The sequence below is a fragment of the Echinops telfairi genome, unplaced genomic scaffold (assembly GCF_000313985.2).
Source record: "Echinops telfairi isolate 266 unplaced genomic scaffold, ASM31398v2 ScPeMD7_1;HRSCAF=3_0, whole genome shotgun sequence".
Taxonomy (NCBI): Eukaryota; Metazoa; Chordata; class Mammalia; order Afrosoricida; family Tenrecidae; genus Echinops; species Echinops telfairi.
In genome coordinates, this window is record NW_022103896.1 from 40,899,312 (window position 1) to 40,912,384 (window position 13,073).

Here is a 13,073-nt window from a genome sequence, read left to right on the forward strand (position 1 = left end):
AAAGCTGACCGAGATTGAAAAGAAACCCTTGTGGTGCAGTGGTTACCAGTTAGGCGGCTAACCACAAGGTCAGCAGTTCGAAGCCACCAGCCCCTCTGAGGGAGGGAGAAAGACCCATGGAGTGACAGTCTCAGAAACCCACAGGGGCAGTTCTACCCCGTCCTGTAGGGTTGCTATGGGTCTGTGTCGACCCCATGGCAGGGAGGTTAGAGTTTTGAAAGATTTCAAAATGGTCTTTTAAAGGGATATATCCATCTATGCTTTCACCAACAAAGTAGGATGGTCGCTTCATTTCTTTCTAATTAGGGGCCTTGGGGTGCTGCAGGGCCTTCGGATTAAAAAAAAATCCCACAGATGGTTTTGACGAAGCACCAGCAGTGAGGCCCTGGCAGTAGACGCAGACCTTATGCTATGAGGCTTCTCCAATGCCCAGATGCGTCTGCGCCTCCACCACCCTGCGCCAAAGGCCGCCATCTCTCTCCGGCTGCGGCATCAGCTACTGACTGGTCTCCACACAGCCACTTTGACGTCCTCCCATCTGGCCTCCCTGCTGAGGCCTGAATCCTCCTTCCCCAAAGCACAGCTGCTCACGTCCCTCCCTCCGTCCCGCTGCCTGAAATCCTCTCTGGTTTCCTGAGGCTCTCCATAAGAAACACAATCCTTGGCAAGGCTCCCAAGCCAGGCCTTCGAGCCTCATCAGCCTCGCCTCAGAGTACCTGCTGTCAGGAGCCAGGAGTCCTCTCACCAGCTGCTTCCTGGCCCTGGAAGGCTCCTACCCCCAGCGGCTTCCTCCCCTGAGTTAACCCTTACTCTTCCTGCACCTCTCCCTCCACACATGACACCCTCCTGGTATCTCCCTCCAGAAGTCCTCCTGACCTCCCCACCACGGGGCCTCAGAGCACGTGAATATGGCACATGGCACGGTAGTTTTCACATGTGATGGTTTGCATTTGGGCCTGGGGTTGACCCTCTGCCCTGTATCCACCCCCCTGGAATAACACCACCTCCCCGTGAAAGACCTGGTGAGTGCACCCAAGCATTTCCTGCTCCAAACCCTGAGGGTACTTCGATCCACCTCCCAGGGTGTGAGGGTGTTTTCAGTGAGAAGCCTCGGAGGATGGCGGCAGCTGGCTCCCTCACACCTCCGCCTTGCACATCGGTTCAACCGAACAGTCCCGTTTCTGCATGTCCTGGACCTTGTGGCCACGCATCAACCAAAGAAGCACAGCAGTCCCTCAGAGAACACCAGGAGCACGCCACAGTGAGATTCTGGACCACGGGCCGGCCGGCTTTCTCTCTAGCCCTGGCTGAACACCAGCCTGGTACCAGCTGTTCCTGAGAGCCAAGGTGAGGCCCCCCTAGGACAGAGCCCCATGCTCCCTAGCAGGCAAAGAGAGCCTCCAGCCCTGATTTGCACCTTTGGGGTGCCTTTGGCCTGGGGGAGGAGCGGTGGGCACCCCAGTGAGGAGTTCATTTACTCAGCAAGTGTTCACTGCGCGTTTACTCTGCTCCAGGAGCTATGCTTATTCGGGGGCAATCCACTGGGCCAGCCTCCTTCATTTTAGAGTAAAGGGCACCAATGGTGAGAAAGCGGACGTGACTTTTCAAGGCCCCCTTTGCCTGTCAAGGTGAATTAGCTCAGGTGTCCTGGGGCGGATCTGTCACCTCCGCAGGCTCTGTGACATATCCGCCATTCACCGCAGCTCGGCGGTCTGCTCAGACAACCTGCTGGTGTCTCAGAAGGCCAACTGAAACTCCTCAGGTGAGGCTGGGCCCCACAGAGTTTAGTGTGACCTGTCTGCAGGTGACCTGTCCTGTCTGCTTCTGCAGGCCCCTCCTGTCTCCCTGCCAAACGTCACACTCAATGCACGAGGCTTCCTGCCGCCAACTCTGGCCCTGGGCTTGCCCCAGCAGTTCAGCTGCCTGGGGTGCTCTTCATCCTTGCCCCCCACCCCTGTCTTTGGCTGGGAGCGGCTGGTGAGCTCACCGGCTGGCCTCGTAGTTATTGGCAGACCCCCTAACCCCACCGTGCCCCAGGGCTCCTTTCCGGAAGGTGCACCTGGGATCAGATCTGGAGGCAAGAGGAAATAGGCGGGGCCAAGGAGAGACCACACTGACATGACTTGGGTGGAAGGGGCCGTGAGGAATTTCGAGGCACGAAGAAAACATTGCCCCCCCCCCTTCAAGCAGCAGGCGGTCCTCTCACCGAAGGAGGCACATGCCAGGGCTTTCAAAAAGCGCGTGGAAAACTGGGATTGGGAAAGACTGGAATTTTCCCCGCACACTTTCTGCGACCCCCCCCCCCACGTTATTAACCCCCCAAGTGAATGGGGGGGTGTGTGTCGGTGATATGTCATCAGGACGCATAGGCATGAATGGCTCATCACACCCGGACCCCAGACCTGGGGAGGTCCTGCCCGTCTGTGCTGACTCGGATCCTGGAGTGGCGAGTTCTGGAGACCCCTGCCCTGGCCCTGGTGTCACCCAGCACTCCTGTGTCTGAGGCTCTGAAGGGGTGGAGTGGCCTCAGAGGGGGAAAGCCACCGAGGTCGCCTGCCAAGAGGGTGACCCAAGGCTGAATGAGGAGGTTGACACCATTTCCCGACTAGCCTAGTTGGCAGGACAATGAGCAGCCAGCTGTTGGTTGTCTCCCTGTGAGGCTTCTCGGATCAGCCAAGCCGCAGCTGGACAGCGATGCGGACCCTTCGGGGGCAGCCCAAGCTGGAGAAGAGACCCTGGACTCAGCAGGCCCTGGCTCTGGACCTGGCTCGGCCCCTGCCTCCCAGGGACACTTGGGACATTCGTTTCCTCCCTGAGTGTGTTTCTCACAAAAGGAAGGCTAGAAGCTTCCTTGTGTTCCGCCGAGTCTATAGCGTGAATGCCAGGGGGGAAGGCTGCCGGCCCCCCTCACTCTCTGAGGCTTGCTCAGCCCCATCAGGCCTTCACCAAGGCCTGCCGGGTAGCCCCCGAGGAGTGTCCCCAGCTGGAATCCTACAACTTGGGGCAGCCCCTTGTCAGGGCTCTTGGGGTTCCCGTCTCAGTGTCCTGAGGACCTCCTGTCTCTAGCCCCTCTCAGGGAAACAGTCTCCACTCGGGAGCCCAGGCACGTGTCTTCTCTTCGGACTAAGGGTGGCGAGGGAAGGCTGCAAGGGGATCAGCCCTATGCCCTCCCATGATGAGCAGACCGTTGTAGGCCACAGGGTTTCTGGGGATTGATTTCTGGAAGTAGATCACCAGGCCTTTCTTCCTAGTCTGCTCAAGTCTGGAAGCTCCACTGGAACCCAGCAAGGGAGGGGTTGTGGGTGCGTATGGGGTCTCTCGGGGTCTCCTGCGTGGAAGGGGAGGATCCGGTGCTGAACCTCTGCTGCTTCACTTTCGGTCCAAGTTCACGACGAAGCACCATGGTGACATTCTCTCCTAGTGTCACACAGCGCCCTTGAGAGGGAGGCAGTTGCCCTGCCCGGGGGGCAAGTCTGGAAGTATCCAGACTTCAACTCAGTCACCAGGCTCCCAGCTCAGCACTCTCTCTGCTCGGCCACGCTGATCCTTGGAGCCTGACACAGGGGGCTGAGGAGAGGAGTCACATCAGGAAGGGAGGGCTGGGGTTCCGCTGTCTGGCAGGCTGTCTTAAGTGGAGGTGTGACCGGCTGGCAGATACAGGGCCTCTCAGAGAGTGGTATGGACTAAACTGTGTCCCCCGCCGGCCCTGCCTCACGTGCATTCTCAGACCACTGCCATTGAGTCTTTTCTGACTCAAGGCAGACCTACAGGGCAGAGCAGAGATGCCTGGGTGGGTTTCCGAGATTGGCACTTTTTACAGGAGCGGAAAGCCTCGCCTTTCTTCTGAGGAGTGGCTGATGGTTTCGAACTGCAGCCCAGCCCATAACCACAACACCACGGGAGCCCTGTGTCCAAATTATGTTGAAGCCTACACCCCTGGTATTTGTGGATGTAAGGACTAACCAGAATAGGGAGAGTCCTAATCCAATCCAATCTTCTCTTCTTATAAAAGAGGAGAACAAATACACACAGAGGAAATGAGGGCCACGTGAAAATGCTCCTACAAGCCCAGGGTACCCAAAGCTGGGACAAAAGAAAGGCCGTCTTCGAGAGCATTTGGAGGGAATACGGCCCTGCTGACACCCTGGATGCAGACTTGTAGCCACCAGAACTTCGAGGCCACACGTTTCTGTTGTGACCAGCCTCCCAGTTTGTGGTATTTGGCTTCAGTAGCCCTGGGAAACGGACAGAGGAGAACAGCCGCTTTGGCCGCTTTGGCGAAGGGCAGGAACAGGTCTGGGGTGAAGCTAAAGAGGTGTAGGAGGGTCTCTACACCGTCAAACCCAGGAGCCCAGGACTGAGCTCGGGAAACTGACCTGGGCGGGCAGCGGGAGCCACGAAAGGTGTTGGAGGCAGGGAGGGGGCCCTGTGCTAGGTGCCACGTGTTGAAAGCAATGGCCTCTACCATTCACCTTTGTTGTGGGCTTCCTGTGGGCCAAGCCGGGCAACTGAGACTCAGATGAAACCCAGGAACTCCAGGGCCAGTGGAGTCTATGTGGGGCTATGTCCCACATGCGCCAACCGTGGGGCCATTCTTGATGCTGGGCTGCACTTGCCCCAGGTCTTTGCGGGGGAATTTCCAGGAGTGTGAGCAGGGGAGGCTTGTGGAAGAGTCTATTCCGTCCCCCTGCATAGCCCCCGGTCTTTGCATCTACTTGCCCGAGGCGAGGAAGGCCTCCCAGAGAAAGTCTGGCCAGTCCCAGCCACAGGTGGGGTTACCCCTAGGGGGCTGAGAAGTCCCATCAGGAGGGGAGGCCTGGGGTTCCACAGCAGGCTTAGAGGAAGAAAGAACATCTTCACTCCAGAGCTTAAGGGGAGCATGGTGTCTGCGGATCCCTGGGGGTTTCAAGGCCCTGGGAATCAAGTCCTGGCCTCTATGCTTCAGGGTCCCCTGCTGCCAGCTGCCTTGGTGGAGGGCCAAGGAATCCCTATTTGCTAAGCCAGCCCTGACTGTTCCCGCAGGCTCCCCACCTCCATGTGGCCAGCAGGCCTCATAAAGAAGGTGAAGTCATGTCAGCTGGCTCTCTCTCAGCTGGCCCAGAGTAGAGGAGGATACACCCCAACCCTGCGGCTGGACTGAAAACCTAGCTTATTATTACAGGACCGGCAGCCACACCGAGGCCCTCTGGGGCAGACAGAATGTCCTTTGTTTGCGGGAGAACTCAGCACCTATGAGGTGAGGAAAACGGGTCTGTACAAGGTCCTTCCCCAGGATAAGTGAACCCATCTGACTATCTCGCAAATGCTCACAGAAACAGCACCGTGCATAAATAGGGGTATATCATCACCGCACTGCTGGAGGTTTACACAGACGGCTGATGTCACTGCACCATTAGTTCCAAACACACTGTACCCGAGAAACTAGAGGAGGGGGGCCCTAGGCACCGGCTGCGGCATAATCCAGGTGTACAGCTACTTAGCAGGCCATGAGAGGCCTGTGCAGGGAGGCCAGTGGAACGACAAGCATACTAAGTCCACGGACACGGAGTCCACTGACGAGACTCAGAGTGATGCACCAGGGCAGAACTACCCGTCGGGTTTCAGGGCTGTCATCTTCACAGAGCACGCGGCCACATCTGTCTCCCGCAGCCCAGCTGGTGGATTCCAGCTCGAGAGATTCCGGTTAGCAGCGAGGACTTCATCACTGTGCCCCCAGGGCTCTTTGCGGACTGAACTAGTTGTCAACAAGTTGATTCTGACGCATGGGGACCCCCGAGAATGGTGCTCCCCAGGGTGCTCGAAGGCTGAGCTTTTAGGATTAGACTGCAGGGCCTTTCTCACAAGGCTCCTCCTCCCAGCCTTTCAGTGAGCACTTGAACCACACAGGGGCTCTGTGTAAGGAGAGGGAGCTGCTGTTTGTTTGGAAGGGCCTCCGAGAGTCTCAGAAGTCATGCTGCCGTCTCAGGAGGTCAGTTCTTGATGCGCCGCAGCAGCAAAGCCGGGCAGGAGGGTGGGAGAGCAGGCATGACCTAAGAGCGCGAACAAACCCACCACCATCGGAGTAACGCGTGCACCTGGCTTGGGCCTGCAGTCAAATGAAGAAGCGATTCAGCACCCCCACGCTCTCTGCTGAACCTGGTGCCCAGATCTGCCCTCTGGGCTGGTCTCTGCAGAGTTCTGTAGGCGGCTGGCAGGACCACAAGCAAGCCAGAAAGTGGACAACCCGTTGGCCACGATTCCAGGCTCCCATCTCAAATTGAGAAGGCATTTCCTCACAGGCTCCTAGTTAGGGAGGCGCACACCCAGCCGGCTATTCGGTCAGCTCACCTGCTACGCGAATGGACACCATGCAATGGTGGCTAGTTCAGTTGTGGCCACAGTGGTATCATTAGAACCAGAAGGGCCAGTAGGATGGGGAAGGTCAAAGAGAGCCCTTTTCTTTCATCTATGAACTTATCTCTCAGAATGACTATTTTGGGGCTTTTTTGTGACTCTTTATCTTGGTTCGATTGGAAACAAGAGTGTGGGGCAGCACACACAGCGTTCTCAAGAAAAGGAGAGAGGGAGGCCTGGGAGCAGTTTTCAGTAGTGGAGTCAGGAGCTGAGGCCAGCTGCAGGAAACACAGACCCAGAAAACCCCACGGCCTGCCTCCTCATCTGCTACCGGAGGGTCAGGGGCTGGAAGGAAGGGCAAAGGCGTTCCCCGGAGCCCTGCATTCTCCCAGCCTGAGTCTGAGCCCACCTCTTATAAACTGGCAGGCGCTTTACATGACCAGGGCTGTAGCTTCTTCAGCTGTCAGATGGGAATCCCACTGATGTGACCAGGCATGGGGAGCGCTTAGCACAGCGTGCAGTGGGCAGGAAATGCGGTTGACAGGTGCCTCCCAGTGGTTTTCAGCGCACAGCCTGTGTCTTTACGGCAGCAGGCTGCCAAGGCATTGTCCCCCTGGGAACTGCTGGGTGAGTGGGAATGACCATCTGTTTGCTTACCAACCAAGTGTTTAACTGCTTGAGCTGCCAGGGCTTTTTTGTGACTCTTTATCTTGGTTCGATTGGAAACAAGAGTGTGGGGCAGCACACACGGCGCTCTCAAGAAAAGGAGAGAGGGAGGCCTGGGAGCAGTTTTCAGTAGTGGAGTCAGGAGTTGGGGCCAGCTGCAGGAAACACAGACCCAGAAAACCCCACGGCCTGCCTCCTCATCTGCCACCGAGTTGATTCTGACTCACTGTGACCCTACAGGACAGAGTAGCACCGCCCTCGTGGGTTCTGCAGGCTGTAAAAAGCCTGGTCTTTCTGCCAAGGCTGGTGGCTTTGCTGACTTTGAAGTTAGCGGCCCAACTCATAACCAGGATGCCCCCAGGGCCTCTCCCAGTAAAGCTGACAGCATTGGAGACCTTACGGACAGTTCTACTCTGCCCTGTAGCGTGGGCATCGGTTCGATGGCAGTGGGCTGGGCAGAGTTTGGATTAGTTTGGTGGTAGAGCAGCAAGAGCTAAGTAAGCATCACGGCTCTGTCCAGGGTCGGAATGGCAGCCTGAGAAATGGGGAAATGGAGTAAAGGTTTCTGGGGGTGGGGGTTGAGAGAGCAGCCATCAGGGCCCAAGTCCCCGGACTCCCACCCCCACAGCACCCCACGTGAAGGACACTCACTCTCACAGGTTTTCCCGTCGCCTCGGAGCACATGCCCCTCAGGACACTGGCAGGCAAAGGACGTGTCGGTGCTGACGCAGGAATATTCACAGCCATGGTCGCTCAGCAAGCAGTAATCCACCCCTGCAAAGCCACACAGCAAGTTAGGGCCCAGCCCACAGGGCAGCCTTCGCCGGCGAGGCACGGGGCTCCAGGCGATGGGGTGACAAGGCCGCCACGCTGGCCCCCAGCCACCTTGGAGCCCGTGCAGCCCCACGAGCACCCCCACCGCCGTCCCAAGGACAGGGGTTTGCTTCCAGAGAGGCGGGCGATGGACTCACGGGTGCAGGTCTTGAGGTCCTCGTTGATGAGGAAGCCTTCGGAGCACTGGCAGACGAAGGACTCATCCGTGTTGAGACACAGCTGCTCGCAGCCGTGGTCGCTCTGTGCGCAGTGATCCACCCCTGTCCAGTCACGGACAAGAAAACAAAAAGGACCTGAGGCCCACCTGATACACAGACAGGCAAACTCACCGACAAAACCAACCCCATGGCCCTGAAGTCCACTCCGACTCCTAGGGTGTCCAAGGCTGCCTCATCTTTCTCCCCGGGATCAGCTGGTGGGCTTGAACCCACGAACCTGGCATCTTGCAGCCCCGCACACCACCTAACTTCCAGCACCGGCACACAAAGCACTCAGCCCCATGGCCGTTCTGCCTCATGGTCTTGCCCAACGGTCCTCCCTAGGATTCGCATCAGTGTCTGACTACCCAAGAAACAAAGTAAGCACGTGTTGACCTGTGCTTCCTTAGCAATGCGTGGTGAGCAACTTCACAGGTTTTCACCTCTGCGAGGTTCTGCTTTTAAGTCTGGCTGACCTCCTCCGTCTTCCTCCCACCCCCCTGACACCCCCCTACAGAATCAAAGCCTCTTTTCAGATCTCCAGTCCCTGACCAGCAAGCCAGGTAAGCACGGGCTGGCGTGTGCTTATTTACTAATCTACCGGGAACAATTTCACACGACCTGGTGAAACCCAGTTGGAACTGCTCAATACATCATGTGAGACCCATGTGGAACCATTCCCGGCTGATTAGTAAGCAAGCACGCGCTGGCCTGTGCTTACCCTGGTTTTCTTACAGCAGCCTGTGGCTGAGTAGAGGAGAGCAGAGGCTTGAGTCACTGGGAGGGCTCCCAGAGCTTCAACAAAGCAAACCCGGCAGGAGGCCCCTCATGGACTACTTCACTCCGCTGGCATCCAAACAGGAGCTCTGCAGGCACAGTGGTTAAGCGCTCAGCTGCCAACTGTCCCCCAGGCTGCTCCCCGGGAGCAAGAGGGGGCCGGCAGCCTGCTTCCGCACAAAGATCCCCAGGCCTGGAAACCTCAACCGGCAATTCTCTTCTCTGCCCTCCAGGGTTGCTGTGAGTTGGAATTGATTCAACGTCAGGAGGTTGGTTTGGCCTCCAGAGGAGTCCTAGGAAAGGCTGCCTTCCCTCCTGCACTGCTGGGATCTCTGGAAAATTGAGCTTGTTTGTTTTTGTTCCTTTCTGTTTGCCGAGTAGAGATCTCCAGCCCCAAGCACTGGGGGCTGAGCCTGTAGCGCTGACGGCAGGAGCGCCACTCGCCCCATGTGGTCTTGGCAGCCCTGCTCTGTGGTCCCATCAGCACTCCCACCTAGGTGTCATTTCCATTTCACAGGGAAACAACGGGCTCAGAGGGGTCACCCTGCTTGCCCAGCGCCACACAGCTGGTAAGAGTAGCGCTTGGCAAAGGAGGTTCAGACACCAAACGAACAAACAGAAACGACTGCCGGTGAGTCAACTCTGACTCGTGACGAACCCCCGTGTGTCAGAGTGGGACTCTGGCTGATTTTTGTGAAGTCGAACACCAGGCCTTTCTTCCTAGGGCCTCTGGGCCCCCCTGAAGTCAGAGCATCAGAGGACTTGGGCACAGATTCCATCTCCCCCATTTCCTAGGCAGGAGAGCGGTGGGCCAGTCGTTTCTGGACTGGAGGACTGGGAATGGTAAGGATTGCTTTCTTATAGGAATGTGGAGAGGATTCCATGAGTGGACACAGGGGAAGCCCTCAACACGGTCCCTGGCCCATAGTAACTACTTAATCATTGTTAGTGTTACTGAATGAAACACTAGCTGAATAAGAAGAACTCTTTTCTGTTTGAAAATGAAAGAAGTACTCCCCCCCCACCTTTCTTTCTTCCTTTTCCCAAAACCAGGACCCCTAATTTCAGAGCTCTGGTCTGCATGTGTGGCCAAGGCCAGCACCAGAAGGCCACCCAGCAGTGGTGAGCAGTGCCCAGGTAGCCCAGCAGGCCACTGCCCAGCTTTCCTGGATGGAGAAACTGGGCCCACAGGGACTGGAGGGACACGGGAGGCCTTGTGCAGAGCGAGCGGGTCTTTTCACGCCCTCAGGGCTTGGGCTTAGCATTGCTGCCTTCTGGAACTTTCCACTGCACGCACTTGCAAGAAATCCTTGCACGAGCTAGATGCTGATGTCTCCCTTGGCCCACCACAGCCTCTCGACGCTGGGGAAAGTCACTTAATCGCTCCATGCCTCCACACCCCATCTTCCTCCAGGGGTCAGAATGCAGCGGCCCTGGAGGACAGAGGACAACTGAGGACCAAAGGAGTTAGCCTGTGGAGAGGCCTCACAGACCTGGTCAGAACTTGCTTTGATTATAGCCACGGGCTTCCTGAGCCCCTGAGGGGGAGCAGAGAATCCTGACATTCTTCTGGGGGATATTTGATAGAAATGGCTTGGTGTAGATGAAGTCCCTTCAATAAGTTCATGGGAAAATAGAGTTCAGAAATAATAAACCTCCCCGTCCCCTCCCCCTCCCGCCCTGCTGTTTCGGAATCCCCTCGTACTTTCTTAGCTGACTAGCATCCCTGGGTGGTTAAAGGTTGACGTGTTTGGCTCTCACCGAGAGGTTGAAGGCTTGAGTCCCCACAGAGGTGCCTTCAAAGAAATGCCTGTAGATCTACTTCCAAAAAACTAGCCCTGGGAAACCCTGTGGAGCCCAGTTCTACTCTGACACACACGGGGTCGCCAGGGGTCATCATCCACCAGAGAATCTTTCCTATGAGAGTGTCCCGGAGAGACAGGACACCCTGGTGTCCTCTGGCCCTGGCTCTGAGCATGCCTATGCTCCCTCAAGAAGGGAGGGCAGGCCATGCACCCCTCCCCCTGTCCCCCACCCACGGTCTAAGTGGGCTCAGTCAGGCCACACCCAGCCTGCCCCAGCTCCTGCAGGAAGGTCCCGTAATCTGGAAAGAAGCTAGGATCCCCACAGATCCGTCTTCAGCAGGGTGTGTCCTCCCTGCATGCAAGACCCTCTGTTCTCACCAGCTTTGCACAGGCCTCAGCGGGGTACTGACTTTTGCACCCACCTTCTGGTTCAGAAGCCCTTGAGCCTCCAAGATCAGGCCCCTAGGAAGCCTTGCCGAGGCACTGGAAGGCAGAAGGGAGACAGGCTTTCCCGACGACCCCTCTGACCCTCACACTTCATCCAGTGGGAAGCGTCCCCTCCTGGAGGGTTTGGGCCCAAATGCTCAACAGCTGCACTGTTCTCGCTCACAATCTCTCTGTCTCCAAAGCTGGAACAGATGTACGTGCGGCTTGCTGGGTGCATGCCACAGAGAGGGCCCTTCCTACGTTTTTTCTGTCACCGGGGCCACAGGGAGCCACCGCAGTGTTGGTGGGCTCCCAGCCTGCTGGCCTGGCCAGAGGAGCCTGTGCCTCATCTGAAGGACAGAGCCGTCCAGCTGGGCAAGCCTGCCAGCTTCCAGGCACTGACCATGAAATGGGGCTTTGTTGTGGCTCTCACACAAGGAAATGGGAGAAAAGCACCTGAGTTTCTCCGCTCTGCCCTCAGACCAGCTCAGGGTCTGTCCCTTCTGTTCTGTGCCAATGTGGGGTGACACAAGGCCAGGCACTGGTCACTCTCACGGCGCCATGCTAATTGTGAATGACTACCATTGACTGTGCGTACCTTGTGCTAGGCCCACAGAGTCAAATGGCCCCATGATTCTCCTTAACCCTTCAGGATCACGAGTGGTATTCGCTGTATTTACCATTGAAGAGAGGAAATCAAGTCTGGGAGAAATTAACTAACTTGCCCAGGAGATGAGGTAGAGCTTGGCTTTGAATCCAGCTCTGGTTCCCAGCCAATGCTCTTAATGGCAACTAAGAATATAACAATAGTAAGAATAAAACTCACTGCCATGGGATTAATTCCATGTCAGAGCTATAGGACAGTGCAGAACTGCCCCTGTGGGTTTCTGAGACTGTAATTCTTTTTTTGTTTTGTTTTAAACCGCTTTCTTAGCACTTAATCTCCATGAATTCAATAATTCGATCACATCAAGAGTTATATAATTCTCACCACATTCAATTCTAGACCATTTTCTTCTTCCTTGCACTCATTGTTATTTGTGTCATTTTCTTTTTCTAATTGTGGTCGTTACATAATCTGTTGTCAATTTGAGACTCTTATGCGTGAAGGGGTGGAGTTTAGCCTGTCAGTCAGGTCACAGCTTGATGACCTCATTTGGAGGTGCTAAGGAGAGAAATGGCTTGCTGGAGGCAGGACACATACTCACTCCCTGTGAGACATTCCTGTTGACAAGACACATGGAACTACGCTAGACCCCTGGAACTGTAGGATCCATGTGAAGACCCCTGCCAGCGCTGAGATGCTCACACCGCCACTGGATCCACAAGCCTGCATCCACTGGCCTGTGATCTTCCTGCATTCAGCATCATTGCATGTGTTTCATGAGTCTGAAGAGGACTTTATAATAGATTGGTATAGGACATATAGGCTAATATCAGACTTCTGGACTTGATCTGGACTGGACTGACATATTTTCTCAATATACAATTGCCCTTATATATAAAGCTCTTTAAAAAAAAAAAAAGCTCTTTCTTATACATCTAAGAGTGTCTATGAATTTGTTTCTCTAGTCTACCCAGACTAACACACTAATTGTGGCAAACATACACAAACAAAATGTTCTCCAATTCCACAACTTCTACGTGTATAATTCAGTGGAGGCTGTCAAACTCTGTAGGGAGGAGAAAGCCGTGTCTTTCTGGTGGTAGTTAATATTTGCTGAGCGTATGTAGTTGGCTTGACAGCACTGCGTTCTCAGTGTCCCATAGGCACGGACACTTTTGGTCTTCACAACTCAACTTAGGAGGTGGGAGTGTTGTTGTTGGTTGACACCTGACTTGTGGCACCCCTTGTGCACTGCTCTAGCAGTACCAGAGGGACTTCACGCTGTGACTGATTAGCAGCAGATCACCAGGTCTGTCTTCCAAGGCGCTTCTGGCTGGCCTTCAACTGCCATCCTTTTTGTCCAGTGGGTAACTGTTCACACCTCAGTAGGAAGCCCACAGTACTTATAACCCGCTTTATGGATCATGA

General features: G+C 55.7%; 1 protein-coding gene across 3 annotated transcripts in view; it reads right to left on the reverse strand.

The window, feature by feature from the left end:
* MATN2 (matrilin 2) overlaps positions 1-13,073 on the reverse strand; it is a 191,894-nt gene that overhangs the window by 30,356 nt on the left and 148,465 nt on the right. For all 3 annotated transcript variants that reach the window (XM_045284889.1, XM_030886313.2, XM_004697704.2), the window contains 2 exons: positions 7,971-8,093; positions 7,651-7,773 (listed from right to left, as the gene is read on the reverse strand). In XM_045284889.1, coding sequence (XP_045140824.1) covers positions 7,651-7,773; positions 7,971-8,093 — 246 coding nt within the window. The remainder of the gene's footprint in view (positions 1-7,650; positions 7,774-7,970; positions 8,094-13,073) is intronic.